This window comes from Hylaeus volcanicus, chromosome 1 (assembly GCF_026283585.1).
Source record: "Hylaeus volcanicus isolate JK05 chromosome 1, UHH_iyHylVolc1.0_haploid, whole genome shotgun sequence".
Lineage (NCBI taxonomy): Eukaryota > Metazoa > Arthropoda > Insecta > Hymenoptera > Colletidae > Hylaeus > Hylaeus volcanicus.
The window spans coordinates 14,813,005-14,840,996 of NC_071976.1; the positions used below are offsets into that span (position 1 = coordinate 14,813,005).

General features: G+C 32.9%; 1 protein-coding gene across 2 annotated transcripts; it reads right to left on the reverse strand.

Annotated features, from left to right (window-relative positions):
• Positions 1–835: 835 nt before the first annotated feature.
• Positions 836–27,936, reverse strand: LOC128872611 (U8-agatoxin-Ao1a-like). Of its 2 annotated transcripts, none has more exons than XM_054115517.1 (3): positions 27,566–27,936; positions 6,325–6,403; positions 836–2,567 (listed from the first exon to the last, which is right to left on the reverse strand). In XM_054115517.1, the coding sequence occupies exons 1-3, from the start codon at positions 27,645–27,647 to the stop codon at positions 2,405–2,407; spliced, it is 324 nt and encodes a 107-aa protein (XP_053971492.1). In that variant the 5' UTR covers positions 27,648–27,936; the 3' UTR covers positions 836–2,404. The 2 variants fall into 2 exon arrangements, with proteins under 2 accessions (XP_053971492.1, XP_053971582.1); XM_054115607.1 differs by having other exon boundaries at positions 836–2,540; positions 27,566–27,903.
• Between the last annotated feature and the right edge of the window lie 56 nt (positions 27,937–27,992).

Below are 27,992 nucleotides of genomic sequence, written 5' to 3' on the forward strand. Positions count from 1 at the left end.
GTGGTTTTTGCCAACGCTATAGCCATTAAAAAAAAAAAAAAAATTAATAATGAAGCGGTGTTTACTGATGTATTGTATATGACTTACCTTGTATTTTCTTTCTCTTATGAAATTTTTCTCGTGTATCTTCTCAGAATTTCCTTGTCCCTCTAAAGCTATACGTAGCAAATAAAATTTTTATTTCGAACATTTAAGATAATATTACAACAATATTTGGCTTCATATTTCCTGGGCTGATGTACAGGAACATAATTGAGATAAAAATTTGAAATTTTTGGGGCTCATTCCTATTATTGTAAGTAATAATTCTGTCAAATTTCAAATCATTTCATCGATTTTTACCGGAGTTATAAACAAAAATGCTTCAATGGGGTTTCTTTATTCACAACAGATTGCGGAGTTATAAACGGAAATATAAAAAAAATTGCATGTATTTTCCAATTAAAACTTTCGAAAGTTTCTGGCATGTATTAATGTTAAAATTAAAAGTTCAAATATTCCAGACATTTTTTTATATGTTTGCAAAGTATTTAGAGGGTGCATAATATAGATTTAAACAATCATTGAAATAAGGACCACCCTAGTGTACATATGTATGTATGTTACTAGTCAATTTATGCAAAATAATCAATATATGTACCAGCATTATTACGTTAACAATGCATGACTAATTCTATTTTATAATTATATTCTGTTTTTGTTTGAATGTTAGTAATGACGAATTAAAACAACAAAATTGCCCGCACATCTGTTGATTTCGCTTGGAAATTTCCTTGTCTTTCTACGCTAAAAAATAACAGGAATACAAGCGTATGGAATGAGTTGTCTAGTAAATATATAATATATATTATATTTTCATAATATATCGGTACATGTACATCCACCTTCCTATACGATACAATAACATCCATTGTTGTATTTGAAATGTATAATTAGTATGCGTAGACGTAGGGTAAGTACGTTTAAAATTCAATAGGAGAAATTTTCATTTTTTTCGTTTCCCGAGCACACATGTGTCTTGCGGCTCACGGTTCGGAAATTAACGTCACAATTTCAATTATTCTACGTTATCGGATCATGACCATCCCCGACAGTGATTAAGTAGGAATACTCTGTCGTCTGATTGAAAAAAGTGGCTAGAAAGAACACCAATCAGAGGACGGTGTATTCGGCAAATTTTACCGTTAACCATTTCTCCAAGAAATTATACAGCGTTTAATTACGATTTTCACCATCGGAAAAGATCATGTACCAAAACACCAGAGAATCGAGACTGACCGAAAATTTTCATCGTTTAATATCTACGTATTTTGCACGCTTCTTTTATACAATTTATTTTCATTCATCTTCGTGTACATCGACCAATTACGGACACGATTTACAGACCAAATACAGTCTCGTCGAATAACTTAAAATAGGAACTCAACGGAAACCAATTCCGCTTGCATTATATATATTAATAAAAACGTTAGTGTATAAATAATTACTAACTGACCGAATATAGCCGTGTAACCGAGTAAATTTGTACTTATAGAATGGAGACGTGTGTCAATTTAAATTACTCGTGTCGCTGCGTAAAGTACTTAAAATATAATTCACACTCGCGTTACATCGTTCTTTCGAGTCTACAATTCTTAGGTCGAAGATTTTTAGTTTCCGTAAGTCTTATCGCGATTCCCTTCCAAACGCGTAGTCGCGTTTGTTTCTACATAGAAAAGAAAGAAGATCAATTGAACGTCAAAGAAGACGATGGAAACATGGTTCACCTTTATTCCTTTTCTTTGTGCTTCAATGGGGTTTCTTTATTCACAACAGATTGCGGAAGGCCTCAAAGTACAGATTAACTCGTAGAAACCGGAAGAGAAAGGGCGGAAACGACGGTACATATTGGAAGTTTTGAAAAACAAGAAGATGGAAGAAAGGGAAATATTGATAAAAAAAGGATCGTTATTCGAATATTGCACGCGAGGGAGCTACATATATACGATAGAATTGAGTGGAGAAAATAGAGGACAAACGTTGAACATCGTTGATATAATAAATGTCATAATTGAAACAACCGTGCAGAGAAAATGTCGAGACGATCTCAAAATTTATCAATGGATAAGTACACCCTCTCCAAACACGCGTTTCGAGGTTTGCTGTTGACAACCATTTTGATTCGTTATTTCTGGAATTTTATTTTTGTTCTTCTTTGTGTGAACTCGAGTAGGCTGTTAGTTGGATATAATTTTGATTTGTAACGGATTGGTAGAGCTAAAAGGAGAGCACTCGACGATCATCCTGAAGCGCTTTTAACAAAAATGTCGTAGGATGATGAAAGCTGTAACCTCGAACGAATGAAAATAAAATGAAATCATACGAATTGTGCATCAGAGTATGTACGTAGCGTGGAAGATACTTCTTAGCCCCATTTCTGGAAGAAACCTACTCGCTGGCATTGGCAATTGGTGCCCCAGAGGTTGCATCTGCAGCTGGAACTGTTGCAGCAGTCCTTCGGTCGGTGGTCGCAATTTCCTCCCCGTTTTACGCAGGCCCGCCTAAACAGGTAGATCAACGAGGTACGTCTACTCGAGATTAGGGGAATCTAAACAATGCCTTGTAGAGACATCGAGGCATCGACACGGGGATAAGGAAAGAGATAACAGTAATGTCTTGATAAGTGAAACGATTTTTCCTCGAATAAGCGACGTACCCTCAACAAGTTTAATTTACTCCTAAAGAATAAATGCACTTACTCAATGAAATATAATTGAAAGAAAAAATGAGCACATGAATGTCAACCGAATTTAGAAGCATAAAATTTAGATGTTATTGTACAAAACTATTCGTACACAATTGAAGAATATTAACGTAGAGTATTTGTTCAATAGTTAATGTCAAAAATGGTTAATTTACCAATTTTTATGTATAAATAAGAATGATAAATTTTCTTTCGAGTTCAAAGTCACATCAAACGAGGACAATGTTTGTATTTACAAAAATATTGAGAATTTTGAAACTAATAAATTTGCAAATCGAAAAATGGCTTATATCTAGCAGTTCAAACGTTGTAATAAATAATTATTTGTTAATACAAAATATAAATATTTTCATTCTTATTATTGTATTGATAATACAGAGATTGAGCTGTTTTACTCTTGGAAGAATTCAAGGCACACAGGGTGATCCACTAGAAACAGAATACTTTGATATCTTCGCTATTTTAGTAATAGAATATATGTATATTAGTTTGTCTGGAAAGTCCGTGCCGATTTTTGGTAGTTGGTACACGTCTGTTTATATTGGAATGGTTGAAAACAATTAACATGGGTGCATCCCTTAAAAGGTGGAAAGGTCGTGGAACAAAATGCTATTTATATAATTCAATAAATATATATCAAAATTCAAATGTGCCTTTGATTTTTTTTTTAAAAATTGGTACGAACTTTCTAGACAACCCAATAATAGAAAAAATAAAGTAAAATTGTTTCCATACTAAGTTTAGTATTTACTTAATCTTCTTCATCAGTTCGGAGAATGAAAATATTAACTTATCGCGGTTCTTGTAGATCACGCTGTTGTATATGTACATGGTGTCCGTAACTGATGGTACAAGCGAGTAGAAGGCGATTCTATGCGAGAACTTTAATCGAAAATGTGAAATAAAATTTGTTCATATGACGCCTTATTTTCGAAAAAAATAAGTTTGAAAATTTGGTAACAACTCTGTCAGTGACACCTACCAAAAACAATCAGGAATGATGATCGGTTATTTAGCTGACACATGTAAAAGTTTCAGAACGGTCGGAGTCCTAAAACATGGTTAAATAACACTAGTTTACAAAATGAAAAATGAAAATGTACATTCAATGCCACAATTTTTTTCATATGTATTTGGGCCTAATAAACTCGAAAATCGCAAGAAAAAATTTTTCTATGAATAGGTTTTTTTTATATGAATTTTTGAATTGCTTTTCGATTTTTTTCTGACATACCTTCACATTTTAGGCCATATCTCGAGTTAGAAACGTCCGATTGAGTCGCGCAAGACGGCATTTTAAGGAAACAAATACAAAAACAGAGTAAAATTGGAATTTTTGTACCTTTACTCAATTGTTCCTAACTTCGGTATTTATTCATAGATTTTCTTCAACAAAAGCTTGTTTTCTTCGTAAAAGTGCGATCTATACGTAAACAATAAGAAACTTGACATAATTTGATCATTTATATTTTTCCATGGTGATGGAAGAAATATTCGTGTTCTATTGTAGCCGAAAAAATCAATGTTTCTCATATATATTGACTCGTAACACTTAAACTATTGAACCGATTAGAAAATAATGTAAAAAGTAATTGTTGGAAATTCGATTACCTTTAAAATGGCGTCTTGTTCGACTCAATCGGACGTTTCTAACTCGAGATATGGTCTAAAATGCGAACGTATGTTAGAAAAAAATCGAAAAAAAATTCAAAAATTCATATAAAAAAACGTATCCATAGAAAAATTTTTGTCTTGCGATTTTCGAGTTTAGTACGCCAAAATACATAAGAAAAAAATTGTGGCATTGAATATACATTTTGGCTGTAAACTAGTGTAATTAGAAAGAAACAAAAATCCTATGCGTTACGGCCCGTGCAATAGGCTGAAAGAGAATGAGACAATGTATGTCAGACACACTACACGTATTGTTACAGCTATGCATATGACAGGGCGGCAATCATTTCAACAATTTTGTAACCATGTAGGCATAAAATATTCCTTAAAAGTATCCTGTTTATTATTTCTTAAATGATATCTAGACATTGTTTATAAACACGTGCAGTGCGTCGCTCGATGGATTCTAACCAGAGGTGGGTAATATTTGTAAAGAAAATACTTTAAATACTATTTTAAATAATAGATTCTTCAGAATTCAAATAAAATAGCATTTCAAATGGGACATAAAATTTCGGCAAATAAAGTATTTTATTTTAATAAGATAAAACTTAAAATAAAATAATTAATTTTGGTAATCTATAAATAAAGTATGAAAATAAATATTTAATTTTGATAATCTAACTCATCAAATAGAATATGTTTCATTTTAATAACATAAAGCTTAAAATTGAATACTTTCCATCACTCATTTCATGAAGATTCTTATTGATAATTCTTAATAGAAGTATTCATTGTAGAACTACATTGAATGTATATTGATAATGCAGAGGAAAAGTACGTCGTTCGTTTTAAATTACCAAAATAAATATACTTTACACTATAATTTAGTGAAATAAAAATATTTTATCTGCTGATAATAAATTAAATAAATAAAATATTCCGAACTATGGCACAAATATTTTCAGTGTTTTTCAAATAAAATATTAGTTGAAATATTATATTAAACATTTTTTATAACAAATAAAATATTTTATTTTTAAAAATACTTGCATGATCCGAAATAAAATATTTATTTACTTTTTATTATTTAAAATACGTATTTTACCCAGCTCTGATCGTAACTTAGTTGTAAATAAGTAAAAAGAAACAAAACTGGCAATACGAAACGAACTAAATGCCACGTGAAGGTCAACATAGTGAACCTCGATGGAAGGTCAATTTCTGGAACGAAACCATTAGTTACTTTCTCCGTTTCATTTATCTACAAGTCCTTCGTTTCATTTATCCAGAAAATACTGTACTGTCTCTTTATGGAAAAAGGAACAGCTACACTTCTCAAATCAAGAAACGTACAAATTTCTTAATTCGGAACACGCAACAAATAGCAACAACAAATTATCTATGAAGTTTACATCTTTGAAGGCATATTTATTGCAATGGGTTGTAATTTCTTAGAGAAGTATCGAGTTGAAAAATTATTTTACTACATGTATGATCATTCATCAAATTATTAGAAACACCGAAAAAAAGGAAATTGTTCTGTTTTAAAATAATATAAGATCCATTCACATGTTTTTAAAACCTTGTGTTTTCTTCAATATCGTGAACAATTTTTATATTTCGAAGTTTATTCTTGTATTTCAAAAACATGTAAATTATTTTCATCGATATTGACGAAATTTGCATTGACTAGCATTAACATTGAATGATTTGACTCTCTCTAGTATCATCAATGTCTCTTTCACCATGTCAAACGTATTAAATAAGTCATCACTTGTTTTTTTTAAATTCATTATGGAAACACGACATTAATTCGCATAAGATTAATTTTCTAAACCAACAACATGCGTAGATACATATTACAGAATGAGAACTTAGAAATTAGAAATAATTGGAAATTATTACAAAGGAAGGGAGTAACACATTGCATTAGAAAGAAACGAAATGTAGTAACTAATACTCACTTTTCTTGAGCTGCTCGTATCAAATTATCCAATGCGTTGTCTGCATAATCGGAGTCTGCAACCTGCAATGCGTCATCGTCTGCAATGCAGAAATATATATTATACATCAATATCATTAAATTATAATAATTCATACTAAATTATTCGCATTCGTTAAATGAATCCTAATTTTAATCGAACAAATTAAGTTTGGGTTTCCATCAAGACTTGCTTCTCGACCTTCTAACCTTACTTCTATAATCTTATATAGTTATTTTTTCAAATTATTCATACGTAGCGAAGAACAAACAAAAATGGAACACAATTCATTACTTCATCTGACAGTTGCTGTATTGAGATTCAATAGTGTATCACAACTAGAGCATTGTTAGAAAAGCGAAGCAGAGCTAATTACAATTATTTTAATAGTGAACCGAACTACAAAATCGTAGTATAGAGAACAATTCAGTCCATCGTACATTCCATAAAATTTTAATAAAAATCATGTATGTTGTTCGTGTAACAAAGAAATTTTTTTGATCGAGCATAGAGTGATCATCATGCGGTGTCTGAAACGACAGCTTGTGCTTCATAAGAGAGATAAACAAAAACAGAAAACCCTTTTATTGGATATCTGTAATTAACAACAGCATAGACTAGCACTACACGAGTGAAAGATTCGTATCGTTACGCAGCACATTTCGATTTCACATCTTTTATTACTTGTAGTTTTTTATGGGGATCTCCTATTCTTTTTTTGTAATTTATTTGATAGTACTCCTTTTCGTCTTCGACTTTTTTGAAATTTTGTATAAGTCCTATTTCTTCGGAATAATGACATCCAGCACAAAATTACTACAGCACGCTTTACCGGAACGCAAAGCGGATTACTCGCGACTCGGATTCACTTAAGAAGATCCTCGAGGTCAGAGGAATCGTGTTCTTACGATTCACGTCGGTATCTCGTTCATTTCGTCTGCCAGTAGTCTCTTGGTTACCTTATTCGCAAAAGGATTGTATCACATTATTTAACGTAATGTTGATTGCTTTTCTTAGATTAAAATTAATATCTACAGTTTAATTTGTTTTAGTATTTATATTTATTTTGTAATAAATATTTGCCAGAATTAGGTCAATTAAGATTGCTTAACTTAAAATTAATATACACACTCCAATTTTCGTTTAAGTTTATAATTATTGATAATTATAATATGTTCGCGACCGGTCGATACATTGATTTTTCGAAGACAGTTGATCTGCCGTTGTTTCGGTCAATGAGCGGTTCTCGAAAGGTGGAGACAGCTGAGCGGGCCGAGTGGCGACAAATTGTCGGTGGCTCCAAAACGAATATACAATGACCGATGCGTTACCATCGGTAACGCATGAATGTGGCAAGCAATCTGACGTTGCATTGCTATGATTGGTGATATATGCCATATTATATTAAACATTAGATTAAATGTTCTAGAAAGATCTGGCCACGGAGTGGGGAAGGCTCTGCCTTCTGGAAAGAGGACCGTGTTGAAACACACGGCACTTACCCCAGAACTTTTGAACAAAACGAACATATATTTCTTGCTCAAATAATTTAAAACTAATATTTCTAACAAATATATGTTAATTATAAGAAGAATAAACAGAAGGATACTTTGCAGACGATAAATGATTTTTAAAATCATTTATATGAAAATAAAATAAAATAAAAAAGTAAAGTAAAGTAAAGTAAAGTAAAGTAAAGTAAAGTAAAGTAAAGTAAAGTAAAGTAAAGTAAAGTAAAGTAAAGTAAAGTAAAGTAAAGTAAAGTAAAATGAAATGAAAATAATTTATAATTAAATATTATTTAAATTTAGATAAGACATCATCTTTTTTAACTTGGACATAATACATGTTTTTTAATTTTCAATATTTGATCTTAAATTTTATTTTTGTGTTTCTCTTTTCTTTCGTATTCGAATTTACATTCTGCATACAGTTAATATTTAATTATTTTAGTTCGTTGTGCCGGAAAATATTACATAGTTTTAGTTATTTTACCTCCTGTTACAATATTTATATTTGATAGTATATTACACTGTACAAAAGAATCCATGGATGTCTTTTTAATATACTTTAAACAAAAACAACAATGACATAAAAGCAATATTATGAAAATAGTAAAACCCGTTGAAATTATAGCTCGACAAACCACTTTTCATTCTCTACTATCTCATATTCATTGAAACCGAAAGAAACAAACAGCAATAAACTGTTCATTTGTCTGTTAATATTCACCGTCACTAAAGTTTCGTAGTTCGTCATGTTCGTTTTATGATCTTTCAGCTATCTTTCAATATACAGGATGTCCTGAAAAATATAGTAATTGCAGCTATAGAATTATCGTTTTCGTAATAGTGAGTCAAGAATATACAATACAATTTCGTTTAACCATTCCTTGTTTCTTAAACAAAATGGTTCTGAAAATTTTTTGAATGCGCATGTGCCTACGACGATTGAATGCCCCGTCTGACTATTCCACATTAATTCTACTTATGTTACTTTATCATGTTTTGATTATACTATTTTCTACATAATATTAGCAATTTAAAATAGATAACATCACGCAAATATTAATATTACGCTGATATAAACAACGGCAGATCAGCTGTCTCCGAAAAATCAATATATCGACCGGTCGCTAACATATTATAATTATCAATAATTATAAACTTAAACGAAAATTGGAGTGTGTATATTAATTTTTATTACGCTGTTAAACCCTAAATTGGATTATCACCAATATGCACATGTTTATGCATATTAACGCTAGAACTATATTGGCTTTATAAACATTATCTTATATAATATACAGTGTACTTAGAATCTAAATAACGGTTGCAAATATACTTCGTGTCTTTTCAGAAACTTAAAGATTATCATTAGCGAAGAAATGTTAGGTTTGTACAGAAATATGTCTATCGAGTACGGTGGGAAGAAGCCTTTGTCACATAATTTCTTAATCATTTCTGTTCTACCGAGATCGAGTAGTGGACATTGCCATATGACATGGTTCAAGACTTGTTCAGGGTAGTCACATAGGCACTTAGGACTGGAAGCAAGATTAATTTTATATAAGGAGGAGGCTAGCTGTACATGGTTAGCTCGCATTCTGTTGACTGAGGTCACAAATTCCCTACGAAGACGTTTACAGACAAACCAAGGAGTTTGGGTGTTCTTATTGAAATGATGGAAAAATTTAGAGCCTTTATATTTGGCTTGTTCAAGCAGTTGACTCTCAGTTTGTTTCTTGGAATATTCCCGAAAGCTATAAGGGAAATCGGTGTAGGGAACCAGAATTTCAGGCGATGCTTCAAGGTGTAAAGCTTCTTTTGCCAAGCTGTCCACATGTTCATTGAAACAGATACCAGTGTGAGCCGGAATCCAAAAAAGAAAAAACCTGGTAACGCTGCAAGAACTTTCAACAATAAGTTTCTTAATATCTATAAGAATGGGGTTAAGTTTGGTGCTTAAAGAACTCATAGTGAGCATACATAGAGCACTTAGACAATCGGAATAAATGTAAACATTCTCATAGGGGAGTTCCGAAGCGTGCTTCAAGGCGCAGTTGATTGCAATACATTCTGCAGAGAACGTAGAAAAATGCTTGTTTAGGCCTACCAGAGACGATACATTTAGTTCCGGAGAGAAGAAAGCTGCACCAATCTCCTCTGTTTGATGATTGCGGCTTCTATCAGTAAAGAAGGAGATTGAACCTGGGGGTCTACTGCCATAGTGCCTTAGGAAACTAAGATTGGGATCAGAGGAATTTTTGATTGAGTATCCGAGTTCAGTGTTTAGTGTCACTGTAGAGCAAAGAATATGATAGTCATGTAGAAAGGAAGGAAAGTTGCATCCTGTGCTTAGAGCGGTTATTTCAGGAAGAAGAGAATTAATTCGAGTAGGTAGCATAGAACGGGAGTGTTGTAACAGGTCACTCCAATGATAAGCTGTAGAAAGTTTCGTTATTAAGTTAAATAGGTCTGAACCAGTAATGGAGAGTTTCTTAATAAGAAACTTTTTGCCTAGCAGGGTAGCCCTGTCATGTAAGAACCAAGTTTTGGATTCGGCCAGAAGAATGTTAGTGGGAGTAGAAATTCGATATCCTAAGGCAGTACGCAGAGCAGCAAATTGAATTCTCTCGATTCTAAGGAGAAGGGAATCGGATTTGGATTTAGGGAAGTAAATAAAACAATTATATTCTATAATGGAACGTATTAAACACTTGTAAAGGATAACTACAGTTTAAGGTTCAGCTCCCCACCTAATACGAATAACGAACTTTAGGATGTTTAGCCTTTGAAGACATTTGTTGCGGATAGACTCAGTATGCTCTTTAATGTTTAATTGGTAATCGAAGGTAACATCAAGAAATTTTACACTTGGACTGGATGGAATAATACAATTTTCAACATTAATGACGCAGGAACCAGGTAATATCCCCTTTTTGTTGAAATGAACTAGAACAGTCTTATCGGGAGATAGGGATAGACCCAGTGAGCTTAGTTTATCGCTAATCTGAGAGATAGCCATTTCCATGGACTTTTTGGCTAAGAGAGGAATAGAAGCACGGATAATGAGAGCAATATCGTCAGCATACTGCGTTATGAGAGTATTGCTAATCAGCCCTTTCGCGATACTTGTAACATAAATTATATACAGTAAGGGACTAAGCACTCCTCCCTAAGGTACACCCTTAAAAACTTTTTTTGTGATAGAACAGGCAGAATCCAGGACAAAGGTGACATCACGTTCGAAAGTCAGGAAGTTAACAAATTTCGTGATGTTGCCGGGGCAGCCTAGTTTGATAAGTTCTTGAATCAGGATGTCGGGTAGAACATTGTCAAATGCACTTTTAACATCCAAAAAGCACGCAAGTACATCCTCGTTATTGTGGAAGGCTTCTTCAATTGTTACAGTGAGTAGAGCAAGATTGCCTGAGCAGGACTTGCCAGTTTTAAACCCGTATTGTGAGGGAGGAAAAAATTTATAGATTCCAGCCACCATTGAAATCTCGACTTAATCATCTTTTCCATAATCTTGCAAAGACATGATGTAAGCGAAATGGGTCTAACGCCACCGCAATCTCGCTTGTCAATGAAGAAGGTAGTACTAGCCTTCCATGTCAAAGGGAATTTACTGTTTAAATATATTTCGTTATAGAGATCAAGTAATATGAGTCTCATCTTAAGAGGGAGATGAGTAACAAGACAGTACTCTATTTTGTCGGGGCCGGGGGAAGCGTTAAGACTGCAACTAGAGAGAGCAATATTAAACTCTTGAAGACTAAAAGGAAAGCTCAGAGAATGATTGTTCGGGTGTTCATTGAAGTTTGAATGAACTGGAACCCAACAGGGACTGAGCTTGTTAATTGCATCCTCAATTTTAGTGACGCGATCGGCCGAATTTGATGTTTTGCGGTTAATGTTGGCCCACTTATTCTTCAGGATTTTATATTTGTCCCATACATATGTCGGATCGGTATTAAGATTAATATTTTCGGCTAAAGATCGGAAATAACTGATCTTTCTTTTCCTGATATATCTACGAGCAGCCGCCTTGCGTTTTTTATATTCAACGATGTCAGATAGGTGATGCAAAAATCTCCATTTTTTAAGAGCTGCCTTTCTAAGACGTATTAGTTTGGAGCATTCATTATCCCACCAGGCAACAGGGTTCCTATGGCTATTGAAAAATTGTGTCTTTTTAGTGGGAGTACACTTATTAATTGTTTCAGTAATAGTTTTACAGAAATAACTGTATTTGTCAACAGTTTCGAGAGCCAGAAAGTCAGGTTGGAGGAAGTTAGTGTAGTTCTTCTCCATTAGTTGGTTATATAGAGACCAATCAGTTTTCTTTGAGGTTAGACGAAGGTTGTTTTTAATGTACAAAGTTTTTTCGGGAATATATCTTCGAAGACTGTAAGTTTTATTTTGTCATAAATGTTCGGAGATGCAAAAATTAGATCAAGATTTGATCATTTATTTCTGTAGAAATCTACGTGAGTGGACGTATAATCGTTAATTAAAATTAGGTCTGAGTCAACTAAGGAATTAAGGAGTCTAGCACCATTGAAGTCATTGTGGGAGCAATTCCAGACCGTGTGATGGGAATTGAAGTCTCCAAAAATTAGGCACAGACCAAGAGCACTGATTGAAAGAAAAAGTGAATCCCACTCGGATTGAGACACGTTAAAACTGAGAACCCTGTAACATCCCGCCAGGACAATTTCTGGTACTACTCCGTGTATTTTAACTACTCCAGATTCTAAATTATCGGAGATATTGCACAAACTGTGAACAACAGTATACTTAAGAGATTTCTTTATCAAGATGATAAGACCACCTCCCGGTCGATTGTTTCGATCTATTCTTACTACATTGAAACCAGGAAGGTTGAATTTTTTGCCCGAGGAGAGCCAAGTTTCAACACCTGTAAACACACCTGAGTACAGCAAATGTTTTTGTAATTTTTCTTTGGAGTTAAGTAAGCCCCTAGAATTCCAGAAAACAGCACTAAGTTCCATTTTAAGAGTGGACTTGCTGTTAGAATGATCCATGGTCCTAGTTGAGTGGCAAAGAAGCGGGATCCTTTAAGAGTCTGGAGTCTTCAAGGGTCGAAGAAGAGGAGTCCGTATCAGTCGAGGAGGAAGAGTCGTACTTGATAGAAGGATCCTCATGCCACATTAGGTAGAGTTCAAGCTTTTTAATGATTCTTGTGACTCTGTTTTTGATAGATCTCTCGGTAAAACTAGTGTAAATGTCCCGGAGCAGGCGAATGAGACGCGAAAAGTCATCAGTGTATAGTTGAGCCAGATGGATAAGATTCGAATTGCCCTTAGCTTTGAGTAAAAATTCACTGAGTTGGGTAAAGTTCAATACGTATGCGTCCGAATGGAGAGATAGCATTTCTTTAATTGGATTTAAAGCCCGGTCTATATCTTCCGGATTAGATGGGGTTTCCGTAGTTTCCTGTTTCCTTTTCTTTCTACATGGAGTGCATGGGGGGTTTCACAAAATTCGGAGTATCTTCTTTGGGTGTTAAATGTACTGTTTCCTTGGAAGGAGAGTCATAAGATGAGTTGAGTTCCGGGAGATTGCTAGTCGAAGCACTAGAAGTAGCAGGTGATGAAAGCGGTCTTTTATTGTTACACGTTGTCAGGAATGCCAGAAGGTGTGTTGAGACAGTCAAGGTTAGTCGATGCTTGTTCAGTGCGACTTGAGAGAATAGAAGCCAGTTTTATCGGTAGAGGCTGTTTGTTAAGCGAAGTTGAAGGTACGACACTGGATGTTTGGATTTCATCTTTAGAATTTAAGGTACACTGTTTAGCCAAATGGCCTTCTTTTTTGCATAAAAAGCAAGTTAGCCTGTCAGATGAAACAAAGATCCAATATGATATGTTGTCAAAATGCACTTGTAGGTTTTCGGGTAACTTGTTCTCATCGTCAGGATGAATATACACCTGTCTACGGAAACTTAAAATATGGGAGAATCCAGGTTCCGTAAATCCAACTTTAATGAACGAGATCGGTGAAAGCAATCTGATTTCAAGTTTCTTTAGAACGTTTTCTAGTTCTGAATAAGGTATAGGAGGACAAACATTTGACAGAATTATTCGTTTAGATCTCATCGAGAGAAGTCTGATGGAGAGAGTACGACCTCTGACGTTTATGATCGTCTTTCCAGCTGTCATTTCTTCTACCAGTGATTTGGACGACAGGTATAAGCAGATTCTGTTGTTAGCGATTCGTGAGGCAAACCTGATATTCTCAGGATTAATAACTTTACCGATTGAAATGATGTATTCTTTGATAGGGATATCGTCATAAGCATCCAGAACAATTGCTTGCACCTCCAATGGAAAATGTGTTTTCTGTATAACACTAGCGTAAGTGGAATTTGAGGCACTGTTTGATGTAACATTTTCTTGAATAACTTTTTCTAACTCCATATTCACTTATGAGAGAGGTTCCTGTAGTCAGGAATGAGCTCTCGTCACAAAAAGGAATATGCAGGCGTAGAACGCCCGATAAAATCGGGTAAATGTAGGGAAATTCCTACAGAGCGGCGTACAATTAGCTCACTTAGACACAACAACACGCGGCACGTCTTGTCTCTATGAGCGTAAACACGCGACTGTTTATAAACACTTATTCGATAGCGAATAAAATTATTTATATCATACTTTTTTTATCCTTATATTTTTGTTAAATTATTTAAGAATATGAATCTACTTTAACGTATTGTTAAGCACAGTGAAATAGAGAAACAGAGAAAAATTTGATGCATATTTTTATTAATCATCATTTTAGGTTTTCATTTAAGGGATCATTCTGGTTTAGATGCTTAAAATAAGGCTGTTTTTGTACATTGTTTTTCGGAGTTTATTGTTATAGATATTGATATGAAATTTGTTGGGCTTAATAAGTACATTCTCAAAGTACATAAAAAAATTTTGTTTATTTATTTTCATTACTGTTTATACTCAACAAATACAGGCAAACGTAACTCCTCTCAAAGTAAGTACATATGTCGCTGGCGGCGTTAATATTAAGTTAACGGTTCATCTGAAACGAAAAAATCAGAAATATTTAGATTGGGTATGACTGTGGCTCTCGCGGGTACTACAACAATTAATATTTATTGATAAATAACAAAATGGTGAAGATTTAAAGAAATAAAACAAAAAACGAGGTTTTTTTCATTGTTTTTGGCCAAGAAAATATAGCAACAAATAAAATTGTAAGACAGTTCTAGTACCCGCCGAAGCTATTCATGTGTAGAATATGTTGTTAAAATTTCATTAGGATCGGTTCAATGGTTCTGGAGTAATCACTGCCGCCGACCTACAAAACATAGTTTTGAGAAAAATGCGTTTAAAGTTTCTTCAATGAAAATTCATGAAACACCCTTACCTTAACTTTCAACGATGCCTGCACCATACAAAATGCCTTCCGCATTTTCGAAATTTTCACCAAACAATGACTTTTATTATTATTTAATGTTAAACTTCTTTTAATTATGAACTAAAATGCGCCCTCGACAGTAAATTGTTCTTAACGCTTTTCATTATTTTTATCACTATGTGGAACCGTATTTAAAGCCACATCACGTTCACGAGAATTCTTCTCGGGGAAAATAATGAACTACTCGCGAGAAACCTTGACCAGGATCTGTAAATCCACTTTCCACCTTTTCCTCGAGGCTGAATATCATCAGTTTCCATGAAACACTACTATAAATTACCATAGTACGAACTTTCGTCTCCCATTAACCGTTGAGAACAAATATTAGCATGGCTTGCAGAGCCTCGGGGCGAAAAAAGCGTCGAGAAAATCAATTTTATGTTATTTATCGGGAACCCAGTTTACTTTATATTTAACAGTCTGAATGTGGGCATGCACATAACCCATAAATACATATGAACAATTCAGAAAATCCACCATGAGTCGACCTCGTAGTTAATGAAGTCAAAACAAAAATTGAGTTAGCTGACCAAGTGTTTAATTTCAAAAAATTCGAGGATCTGTATTTTTATTGCTTCTGTTGCAATGTTAGATAAATGGAAAATTAAATATTGCCTTATTTAATACTATCCAAAAGTGACAGATATTTAAATAATGGACGTTTTGGTCTCACCAGGTCCCATAATATCTTTCAAGAATATATACAATTTTAATATATGTAGTATAATAATAATTGTAACGTAAATACTAATTTCTTTAATATCACGTTTATATACAACTACTTGTAACTAATACGGACACTGTCATTACAGACAATACGTATTATTATACGTATACGCAAATGTAGAACAATATTTTGTTCTATCTTAGCAGTAAATTAATTATTCTCAATTATATTCTATAAAGATTATAATTAAAATTCGTAATTTTATATCAAAAGAACTACTTTCTCTCACTATTACTACACTTTAAATCATACGAGTGAACCTTGTGAATTTTTAAAAAGTCTAGTGTAATTATTAGACTGCGGATCTTTATGCAAAATAAAATCTTCGTGAACGTGCCTACAAAAATTGAATCTAAATAGGAATTTATTTTATTCTGCAAATATTATAACATGAACTTTACTTTCAATCTTTTTAAATGCATAAATGCATAAAGATCAGCAGTCTAGTAATTATGATATTTACAGATATCGAAGATGATTTAAAGCTAAAAGTCGAAATGTATATAATAAGTAAGTTAATACTGGCTATTCAAATTACATAATTCCAATCTGCACTTTAAAATATCTTAAGTGATTCTTTACATATTATTTAATATTTTTTTGCATTAGTATAAGTTACATTTACTTTTACATATTATTTAATATTTATGTATACAAATGTAAATTATATTTTACTTTTATACTGTGCTGTAGCACAGCAACTGTGCTTATAGTTGACGAAAATTATCAATACTATATATTTAAAACATTCATTATTAATCAGAACGATAAATCTTGAACTCGCATTACTTTTAAATAATTCTTTCGTATCAAGTAACGATTTATATGATTAATCCAAAGTAATATTTTTATACACTGCAAATACTAGACTCTGAAAGTATTCCCCATATCCTCCGACACAATCAAGGTTACAAATTTGATGTCGACTGTTTGAAGTAAAAGCTCGGATTGATTGGATCACGGATGAATTATGATTAGTGAGTGAGGATGTGTCGAACAACACTCTGCCGAGGTATTCATCAATTCGTCGAGGTTGATCCCTGACAAGATTATCAAGAGCCAGACGCACCCATAATGACAAATTCTTTATTTTCCTTCCTGCATTTTCTTAGTCGTTAGTATTCCTATCAGCGACCGCTGGAATTAACGTAATCCAAAGTGCTAGGCATTTCTCCTTCACCCTTACTTTCTGTCGACAACAGCCTGCCCTAGGGACATCGTCGATGTTTCAATATCCTGGCCTCCTGGCGTACCATCTTCGTCGTAGAATTATGAAATTTTCCCCTAGGCCACTGGTTTAGAGGTATCGTGAAATTGTTTAGATTCCCCTGCAACAACTATGTTAATCTTACGACCTTCTCAGGCGTTCAATGTGGCATATTGTACATTTTCATGTATCTTCTCAACATGTACACACCTCTCCATCGTTCATATACACTGCGGTGCATAACTATAGCATCACTGATATTTTTAAGATTTTTTAAACTTAAAAGAAAAATTCAAAGAAAGTAGTTGGATAATATGAAAAAGCGATGTAAATAATTAATCTCAGAGGAAATCTACTAAAGTAGTCTAAGCATATATCGATATAAAGTCGAAAAACATTATACAATCGGTGCAAAACTATAGCCACCTTCATTTTCATCACACTTCAAGCGTATTTGTCACAAAATTTTCATCTAATTCAGAGTTTTATTTATTAATTAATACAATACTACGCGGTAAATATCTTACTGAGAAAGAGCAAGGCGAAATTTTAGCTTATAACAAGCTAGAACTGGGAATTAGGGAAATTGCACGTAAACTTGGGCGATCCCCTAAAGTAATATCAAATTTTTTACGTAATCCGTCGAAATATGGCGAAAATAAGAAAGGAGGTTCTAAGAAGAAACTGTCAATCGCAATGACTTCGAAAAAATATTAAAATTGCACTAAAATGTATGAAATAATTTCTAGTTAATTGATATGAATACTCACCAGTTCTAGATATAATTGGTTAAAAGTATGAAATAATTTCTATTTCCTTTATATTAGATTATGTTAAATAACCTTTTCGAAGAACCATATGTCCAAATATCACACACATTAAATGAAACAAAAAATTTAATAAAGAAGACAGCAAGAGACATCTGGAACCAGGAATGGATGAACATGTCACCAACGAATCTACGAAGACTACAAGTGGCACTATCAACATTGAAAATTTGCCACAAAAATCTGACTCATTGTTACAAAATAACAAAATCACAGCCACCATTATGCAACTTTTGCGACGAACCGCTTACAGTTAAACCTCTTACAGTAAATTTAATTGAAGAATGTCAGGGAATACCATATCGATCGAATTGAGTTTAAATTTGTAAATAGTATGGAGACAATCCTTAACAATAGGAGCGAATTTCTCAAATTAGTAAATATATTAATAAAATATATAAAATTAGAAATGAATAATAATTAAATTGTAGTCATTGACGTGGTCACTAATAACCTTGTAGTTGATGTGGCCGTAAATAAAGTAATCAACAAATAAAAAGTTCAAAATATATTTAAATACAAGTAATTGATATACATGATGTATGTGTCCATATGTCTGGCTATTTCATTCTTTCTAAATCAGTCAAAAATTTTATGAGAATTACTGATTAAAAATATTTTAGAAAGTTTAATTCTTGGGAAGATCATGATTTTAGCTACCACGCATCCAATGTATCAAAATTTATATGACCATTGTTGTGCATATTTAAAAATATAAAAGTAATAATCGGTGAACAAACATTAAAAAAAAAGAAATATACATGTCGAATTGAGTAACCTTCTCTTTCTCGAAGTCGGTTAAAAAATGTTATATTTGATTACAAATGCTATATACCATTAGCAAATTGCTTTACAAGAGACACCTACATATTTTCTAATAAAAATAACAGAAAATGTTACAAAGATCTGACTCGAAACCCAGAAAAAAAGAAATATACATGTCGAATTGAGTAACCCCCTCCTTTTCGAAGTCAGTTAAAATATATCTAATTGTCGCCAGGTCTCGCGTGAAGAAATCGATCCATCTTTTCTCAGTCGAGAAAGAACAAATGTTTGAGAATAAATAAAAAGAGTGTAGTGTCAACGTAACACTTTCATTTCTTTGTAAGCTATAATAATACTAATTGCCACCCACGAAAGGCACAAGTGGGCGTTGAATAAAAGCCCCTTTCTCGAAAGGTCGCACCACAAACAAACGCACAACTTTCGTTGGAAGCTTGATAGCTTCTGGGATTTTCTTGTTTCAAGGAACAGCGGGGAAGGAATTATTTGCGAACGCAACGAGAATCTCTGTTTATTACGTGATTTAAATCCACGCGAAACGTGTCGACCCATAAATTCCGCGTACACGCTAATGAGAATGTCGTGTTATTACGGGATTCCGTTCACGCCCACATGCACGGGGGAGTGGATCGAAACCACTTCGTTACTATATTCTGGAAGAATAATTACAATACTGGTGGATTTTTAAATTTGAATTATCGCAAAAGTGTATTGCAAACGTTTCAAGTTTCAACCCTTTGTATTTATAGTCCTCTTCAGTTTATTGAACAATACTCTTAACGGTCACGTTAACTAGCTGGTTATTGTTGCTCGTTCGCTCAATTCATATAGCTATTCATGTTTATTTTGTGTGCGACCCTTTACGGGCCACACAAGGAACTAACCGATTTCCGATTACAAGGCCATCTATCGCGAATAAAAAAAATGTTTGAAACTAGTGTTTTGAAAAGGTCTCGTAGCCAGCTTTCACAGTGCATGATAAGAAATGAGGTGTTCCATTAAAAAAATCATGTTTACCTTGACGTGACTTTGACCGGTCCTTTGAAGGTCAAACGGACACGATCGTTCAATAGAATTTTTGAAACCCTAAAACATATCTCTAAACCATTTTTCTTACAAATGTTCCATTTTGGAAATATTTGACTGTTTCCATACTTTTGGGCCACCCTGTATGTATATATACATGTATTATTTATTTATTTATACATGCATAAATATAATAATAATAATAATAATAATAATAATAATATATGTATATATATATTATTTATTTCCGTTTAGTTATTCACTCATAAATTTATATTCTCCGATCTAGATTGCGTTATTGAGTTAAGTTTTCTTAAAAAAACTAAAAAACTACTGGACCGAATTAGAACAAAATCTAATCAGCTCTAGGTTAGATTGATACACATCGATCATTTTAATCTCGCTATTAGTTTTTTAGAAATCGTTACACACACATACACACACGCGCGCGCGCGAACAATTTGTTGGAAATAGGCTAAAATTACTCCGATGACCTTGAAACATGGAAATCTGCTAAAAAATCGATTTTTCATTTTAGGGGCAAATACAATAACTTCCTTATAAATCGGGAAGTTAAATAAAATGAAAATGATTTTTATTTTACAATAGTCTGACTCTCTTTGTACGAGACCTGTTTAAATAAGTGTACACTAACATATAACTCGGAGAAAATGTCAGAAAACTATTATCAGAGAAAATGTTAGAAAACTATTATCAGAGAAAATTAATCAAGATTAACATGAAAAACTATCGTTACGATCTTATGACCATCCATTAATATTGCGAAAGTAATATTAGGTTGTCCCAAAAGTTTCTTTCGTTTTATTAATAATTAATATATACACAATATTGTATGTTTTATGTTACATTACTGAATTGTGTACGATTCATTTCGCTTCATTACTGTTACAGCATCAATGTCTAAAAAATTAAATTGTCTATTTATATAAACACTGCCACAGAAAATAATTGAATGCAACTCACGAAAGAAACTTTTGAGACAACCTAGTACTTTGCATAAATAAATAATATATAAGAAGATTGAATTTATTGATATCAACCTCTAACCTCCTACTAGGTATTAAAGATCCATATTCACTATCTCTTATTCGACAAATTCTTTTTAATATTATAGGGTACGATAGGCTTTGCGCGGCTCATCGTGTATAATGTATTTCTGTATACATAGAGGAAATGCTAAAATTTAAACAATGAAGTACATAACAATCAGTACTTTGCATTAGAAAATCTTGAATTCCTTTTGTTGGTAATATGTTTAATATATTCTTTCAATATAAATATCCTCTTATTTACATATTCAACGTTACTTGATGTAAATTATACAAAAATACTCTTCGGAACTACTGGTGAAAAACGTTTTAATAAATTTAATCGTTGGAAGAATCGCGAATAACTAGAAATATTTTTATTTTAAACAGCCAATAATCAGTTTTATGTGTATGCATAAATACAGTGTATTCATTTGCATTAAATTGAAAGCAAGTAGAATAAATGTTGTCTTGGTTTGCCTACCCTACGTCAAATGTTTCATTAATAAATAAATAATTATGACAATAGAGGATAAACGATTCATTTAAAATATGCCACGTAATTATTATTAAAAATTTCAGACGATGTTCGTGTTTCTTCAAGTCGTAATCTTACAAAAATATTCAACAACACTGTTCTGTGTAATGCAATTTAAAACATTGTTGAGCTTAATCACATAAGCTGAGCGTACATACTCTATATAGAGAGTATATATATGTTCAGAATCGTCTCAGCTACCCCCCACTTTCGGCTCCTCCCCGACTTTTGGGACACCCTGTATATATATCGATAGTATGAACTTGACATTCGGCTCACGACCAGTTACATCCTCTATAATTCGACGAAGGAACATGCACCAAACATATTCAATTGAATCCTCATTAAAATTCACTTGAAGCACGTGCGTTCTAGTTCGAACGTCGACGAACTTCTATAATTCACCAAACTCGTTTAAGTAAGTACACTCGATGTCACACTTTGTTGAATGTTTCCGCGCTACAAAGTCCCGACACGACCCAGAGAAACCGTTCAAGTTGATTAAACACGCGCTCAATTAAATCAACCCCCTTTAAGGTCGTTTGCCAGTTCAAAGTTGGTTTCATCTTCTTCGCAATCGTCCCCATTGCGTAACGTGTATCTATTGAATGAGTTGAGAAATCTCGTGGCAACCTGTTGATGCTTAATAAAATACTTTAAAAGCAATCGTGCAGAATTAAGGGAACTTCCTGTTCGGAGAAAATGTAAATTTCCATAAGAAAATACTTTAGCATCGTAAAATATAGCCGTCTTCAATTTTCAAAGAAATAATTATTGAAGAAAGAATTTTATTTTGATAGATTCATCTATATTTTGAATATGGTTTTATAACATTTTTAAAGAAATAGTTACTCAAAGAACGATTTCATTTCAGTAGTCAGATTAAAACACAATACTTAAAACACCTTGCTTACGATATCGTCTTAAATTTTCAGAAAATAATTATTTTAGGAAGAGTATCATTTTCATAGACTCTCACCGAAAGACTCCTAAAGTTTTCAATGAAAAAAGCAGAAGAAAATATCATACTGTTAGTAACATTCTAAAATACAATGCTTGTCGCTTTAAAATTTTCATTAAAATTCACATTTACAGAAGAGTTTCACTTGAGAAAAATTATAGTCAAATACAGTTCTTGGTCTTTACAATTCCAAAAAAAAATAATTTAATTTTAATAAATCCATCATAACATGTAACTTGTGACATTCTTAATTTGACATTCATCATTTTTAAATAAATATTAATTGTTCAAAGAACAATATACACATATGTATGCTTAACAAATTATGCTAAATAAGAGTCGCCGTGCCCCTCGAATTTTTAAAGAAGTCGTTGCTCAATTCTAGAGGAAGATTTCATTCGAAGCCTGTCTGCTGTCAGTATCAATACACGTAAAATTTGTTGATCGATGCATTTGTTCGAAACGATAAATTATGGAATAACTCGATGTATCATGTTAATATCTTCTAATAACATTGTTGCGAGTGACAGTAGTTGACGTTTCGGTTAACCGCGGAACAGATCCGTCAACCAAGCATCTGACCAAGCACAGGTTCGTACCACTAGAAGTAATCCGCAGTCTGACGCGATATGCCTTCTCCACTACCGAACTGGCAATTTAACCCTTTGCACTCGAAAGCTGACTCTCAGTCACCGCTAGGTTTTCTTCAGGTGTAATTTCTTTGGAACTCCAAGTGTCATGAAAATGATTGTCGTTGAGGCAAAGGTGACCCAATTCGCAACTCTCAAATTAGAGATCTCATTTTCGAAGTCAATATAATCTTAGCATTAGAACGCTAAGAAAGCATCTCGAGTTGCTGATAGATACCAGAAAAAAAGGCCTCGAGTGCAAACGGTTAAACGTTAAGGTAGTTGCTCCATGAATTTATCTAATGGAGGATTTTAACAAAAAGTTCATTGTTCTTTGATTAGGTAATCGTATGAGTCTATTTCGGTTGAAATTGACCAACCCAATTTTATGAAAAACGATATCAAAATTTTGTAATTGTAACGCAGACCCATATAGAACAGATTTTCGCGTGAATTTTTTTAATTTAAATCAAAACGCGCTGGTAGCACTTGCTAAAAATTTGATACGTTATAAAAACCGAAATTGAAAAACATTTTAAAAAAATAACAATTATTGACCACACTGTTGCTGAGATATAATTTATTAAAATCTAAAACTGAATGTAGAGAAGTTGCGCGGTAACAATCAGTATTATTGCCACAATCGTTTCTTAAGTATTACGAATGTATACATATATGTAGATATACGTATTGATATATTATGAACGTGTGTGAAAGCAGTAACGCTGTTCTTTAACAAGAGTTTCCAATTGGTAATTTTTCACTACTTGTATACAATATTTCGAAACAATTACCTTAAAACATTGCTAGTATAAAGCGTGGAGCAATACACCAATTTTAAATTTAATTGTACAAAATATAAGGAATTTCAAATGTATAAAACGCAAAGCCATGCAAAAAAAATTCTAATAATGGAAAAAAAATATTGGTAGCATCTAGTTATAAATGAAAAATAAGCTGTTTTGTTTATAATGATATTTTAAGAACTATACGAAAATTCAATAAAGAAAGTATACATATTCTATGTAAAAAAAAGTACCCCTTCAACAAATTTATTGCTTACTAAATATTACATATTACAAAGTATTATACATAATATTATATATAAAAGTTTTCATAGTTTTTATTCTTAAAATGAATCTAATTTGTGTAAATATAAATATATTTACAAATAAGTGAATCTCTACAATTTTTTGCTTTCATTTACCAAAAAAGTACGTTATTCATTAACTTTATTATTAATGTCTACGGATCCTTTAACTCATGCTTAATTATTATCGAGATTGGCAAATTTTTAAGTATCCGTAACCGTCTGCACATATGTATAATCGTTAACGAACTAATATGATCAACGCATGTCGATCCTGCGTAATCGTTTAACTCCAAGGTAATCCGATTATACTCATTTACTGGCCGCGAATATGCCAGGCAGATAGTAAGAATGGAAAATCGAACTCTGTTTTTAAAATAGACGATATTGTTCTCCGTTGTAAAAATAGATGTTATTGTTCTCGGTTCCAATTTTACCCGATATGTGTAACTTACTACAACTTCGCTCCTGATCACGCTGACGTCGCAACACGTCCACTTCGTGATTGTTACCATATTAACCTTCTCGGCACTGAATCTTTTTCTTTCGATAATAGTAATATTCTTTGCATATATCAAATTGTTTATTAAAAACGATGAATGTAACTAAATTAAAGAAATGCTCACGATATCTTCAACGATTTTTATTTATTAAAAGTGATATTTATTGACTTTCTTCTTATGTGAACATTCATTTAAATATAGAATAATACACTTTGGATTATGAATTAAAGTTATGTGACAATAATGCATACTGACGTTAATTGTTTATATGAAAAATGGTATGTTTCTTCAATTTTCATCACGATGAAGATATTATTTGTGTTGTTTTTCCAAAGACGTCACTCGTTACCACGAAGATGATTTAAGCAAAGATCAATTGTGAGTGAATGAAATGTATTATTTTGAGAAAGTAGTTATGCACTAAGGGAATTAATTTTGGAAATGTCGAAAGAAACATTCATATATCTTCTACGCGTGTTGAAATTCTTTGATTCGTTCTGAATAAATGTGTCAACTACCATCATTCGTATTACAAGTCAGCTATTGTTAACAATATTTTAAATATTCAGCGACGTTAAGGAAGTTTTAGATAGTTATATTGCTGACTCTGATATAGATGAATGCAACTTATAAGATGAAGTGTTGATAGTATAATCAATTTTGTTTGTATAGACTATATCTTATCAATTTTCACTATTATTGTATTCTCTAATTTATTTCCTATTTTTATGTTACTGTATCTGCTTTCTTCATTTGTATTAATTGTTAATTTTTTTAATTTTATATTTATATAGGTTATGTCATTATGATTCTTCCAAAGCACAATGCACAAGAACTTCAACGAAAAAGGTAACGTAGCATGCAATACCAAGAATTGAATAATAAATTTCACGTAAATTATACATACACAGCGAAAGCTAATATTTGTCTTGAAACAAGCATCTGATGGATTATAAATATATTTTAAGCGTTTCAAATCTGTACCATTTAGGTCATCTTCAATAAGACAGAATAGAGAACATTAAGAAAATTAAGAAACATCAGTTAAGATAAAAAAAATGTTCACGATAATATGGCTCTGTTATGTTTTAGCGAAGAGAACCTCAGTGATATGAAATTGAAACGCTTAAAATGTATTTATATTGAATCTTCTACTCCGTAATGTGAAAATCCCGGTAAAAGTGACTGAAGAAATTTTATGAGATATTTCCATGATTTGTTTTACGGAGACAATTAGTATCTTTACAGATTCAACTACTTATTGTTTAATTTGAATATCAATTAATCCTCTGTTAAGTAAAAGTTTCTTTTTTTGTAAAATAAAATAAGATTCGTGGAATAAACGGATCGAACGTATAGCGATTGTGTAGGTAGCAAAAATGTGCAACGTAGTAGTCAATAATCACTGCTCTAATAACTCCGATGCAACGGAAGTAACGCAATGCATACTTAATTTACATTCTCGTGTATAAATACTTGAATAGAACAAGGAAGAAAGACTCGAAGCATTTTACAATAACAATTCTTATTGTATAGTTATAGTTTCTTTGCAATTGTTTTGCTCGAAGGTCTCAGCAAAGAAGGAATAGTCTACCGTTACCGAGTAGACGGAGAGCTGGCTACGAAAATCAGAAATGATAAGGTGCAGCGAAAATTTGTATCTAAAAACACTCCTTACTAGATAACAAAGACCATAGCGCTGCAGCTAGAAGGCGCTCCCGGGGCTGGAAGCGTAGGCGAGCGGTCAAACATGTTAATTTTTAATCAAAATAAAATCTTTGAGCGCAGCCCTGAAATTTTGTGTAGTTATAGTTTTTAACTGTAGAAATCCCGTAAAGCTATTGCCAGAAGTCTAGGTAGGGGCTTAAACGTTGCCAGAAGTCGATAAAGTTGTAAAAAAATTGTTTAAATTTTAATGACAAGGTGCAGTTCTGGCGAATTCGTTTCCATATTATTTATCGCTTAAAAAACCGGGATAACAATTGCCAGAAGACAGAATGGTAGCTAAGTACATGAAAAATGATAATATCGTCATAAGTTAGTAAACAGGAAAGCAATTCTTTAAAATTTAAATAATAGGGTGCAAATATTGATTATGCCAGCGACGAAGATGTCAATGATGAGTCAGATTGTCAATGCTCATAAAAACTTATTTCACCCTGTATTATATTGATTTTTAAGTTACACATAATAAAGATTTAAAACAAAATTATAATTAATGTAATTATTTATACTTATCCTTCTTTTGTATACTCCTTACTTATTTATACTTCATAAAAAGTTTATGATCCATTAAACTCGATTCGATTTTATTTATTGCATAATTTATTTACTCTTCAATTCAATAATTTGTATTGTTCTTTTTCGTAGCCAGCTCGTAGACTATAGTATTATACGTTTAATTTACAACGAATAACCGATTAATTAATTTGTTCACTTTGTTGTTGAAATGACGATCATTTAATACTACGAATTTGCGACATCGAGGAAAGTCCATATGGAGAGGATTTTGTCAAATTGGATAAAGTATTTTCAAATAAACATAAGCAACTTAACCGAGTGTTTCCATTCTTTATCGACAATTTTTGAATGAAAACTGAATCGTAACGATCCTGATACGATAAAGACATATTATTATACTATTATTGTTATAAACAATGAAACAGCTTTCGAAGAAATGCTTAAAAAGATTTAAAAATAATGTAAATACAAATAAGAGAGAAAAATATCAAAATGCTAGTGAAAATAAACGACTCTCAGTCCTTTCAAAACATTTATTCGAAACATTAATTGAAAGGAAACTCCTTAGAATTTGTCGAGTATTCGTACCGGTAAAATCTATTCTAGTGTGTATGTACCGAATCACCTCAACAATAAAATCAAGCCAGAGAGAAAGCTTTAAAATGATCGATGGACTACTCACCTTCGTCGAAGTAAGGGCCACCGAGGGTCCTATCGGCAAGGAAGACCAGGAAACAGATCAACCACAGTATGCAGGACTTCATGACTCTTGTTCACTCGTGGACTTGTCTCTTCTCCTCTATGCCCGGGGTCCAAAGATCGGAACACGTCTCGTCTGTTGGCTCGAAAAACGGAACAATCCTCGTGAACGTGTCGCGTATACCCTTTCTTGACCGTGGCCGGGGTGCAAGTGAGGTTTCCACGTCGGTCCGATAGCTTATATAGACGCGGGGGAGGCGTGGCGACTCGCCCCCACGAGGACCTCGATGCGGAGGGTGAGACGAACTCCTGGATAAGACTTCAACAAGATTCCACGGTCGTTCGTGGTGTCTGTACACCGTGTTGGTGGTTTCAACCGAGACATCCACCGCGGTGATGCGCGACAAGGG

What these genes read in the sequence shown, in the direction of transcription:
- LOC128872611 (XM_054115517.1), bottom strand. Translation starts at nt 27,647, where the DNA reads ATGAAGTCCTGCATACTGTGGTTGATCTGTTTCCTGGTCTTCCTTGCC. An exon ending in TGGCCCTTACTTCGACGAAG is followed by an intron (nt 6,404 to 27,565) that starts GTGAGTAGTCCA and finishes TCTGCATTGCAG; the next exon opens with ACGATGACGCATTGCAGGTT. An exon ending in ATACGAGCAGCTCAAGAAAA is followed by an intron (nt 2,568 to 6,324) that starts GTGAGTATTAGT and finishes AATCTCGAGTAG; the next exon opens with ACGTACCTCGTTGATCTACC.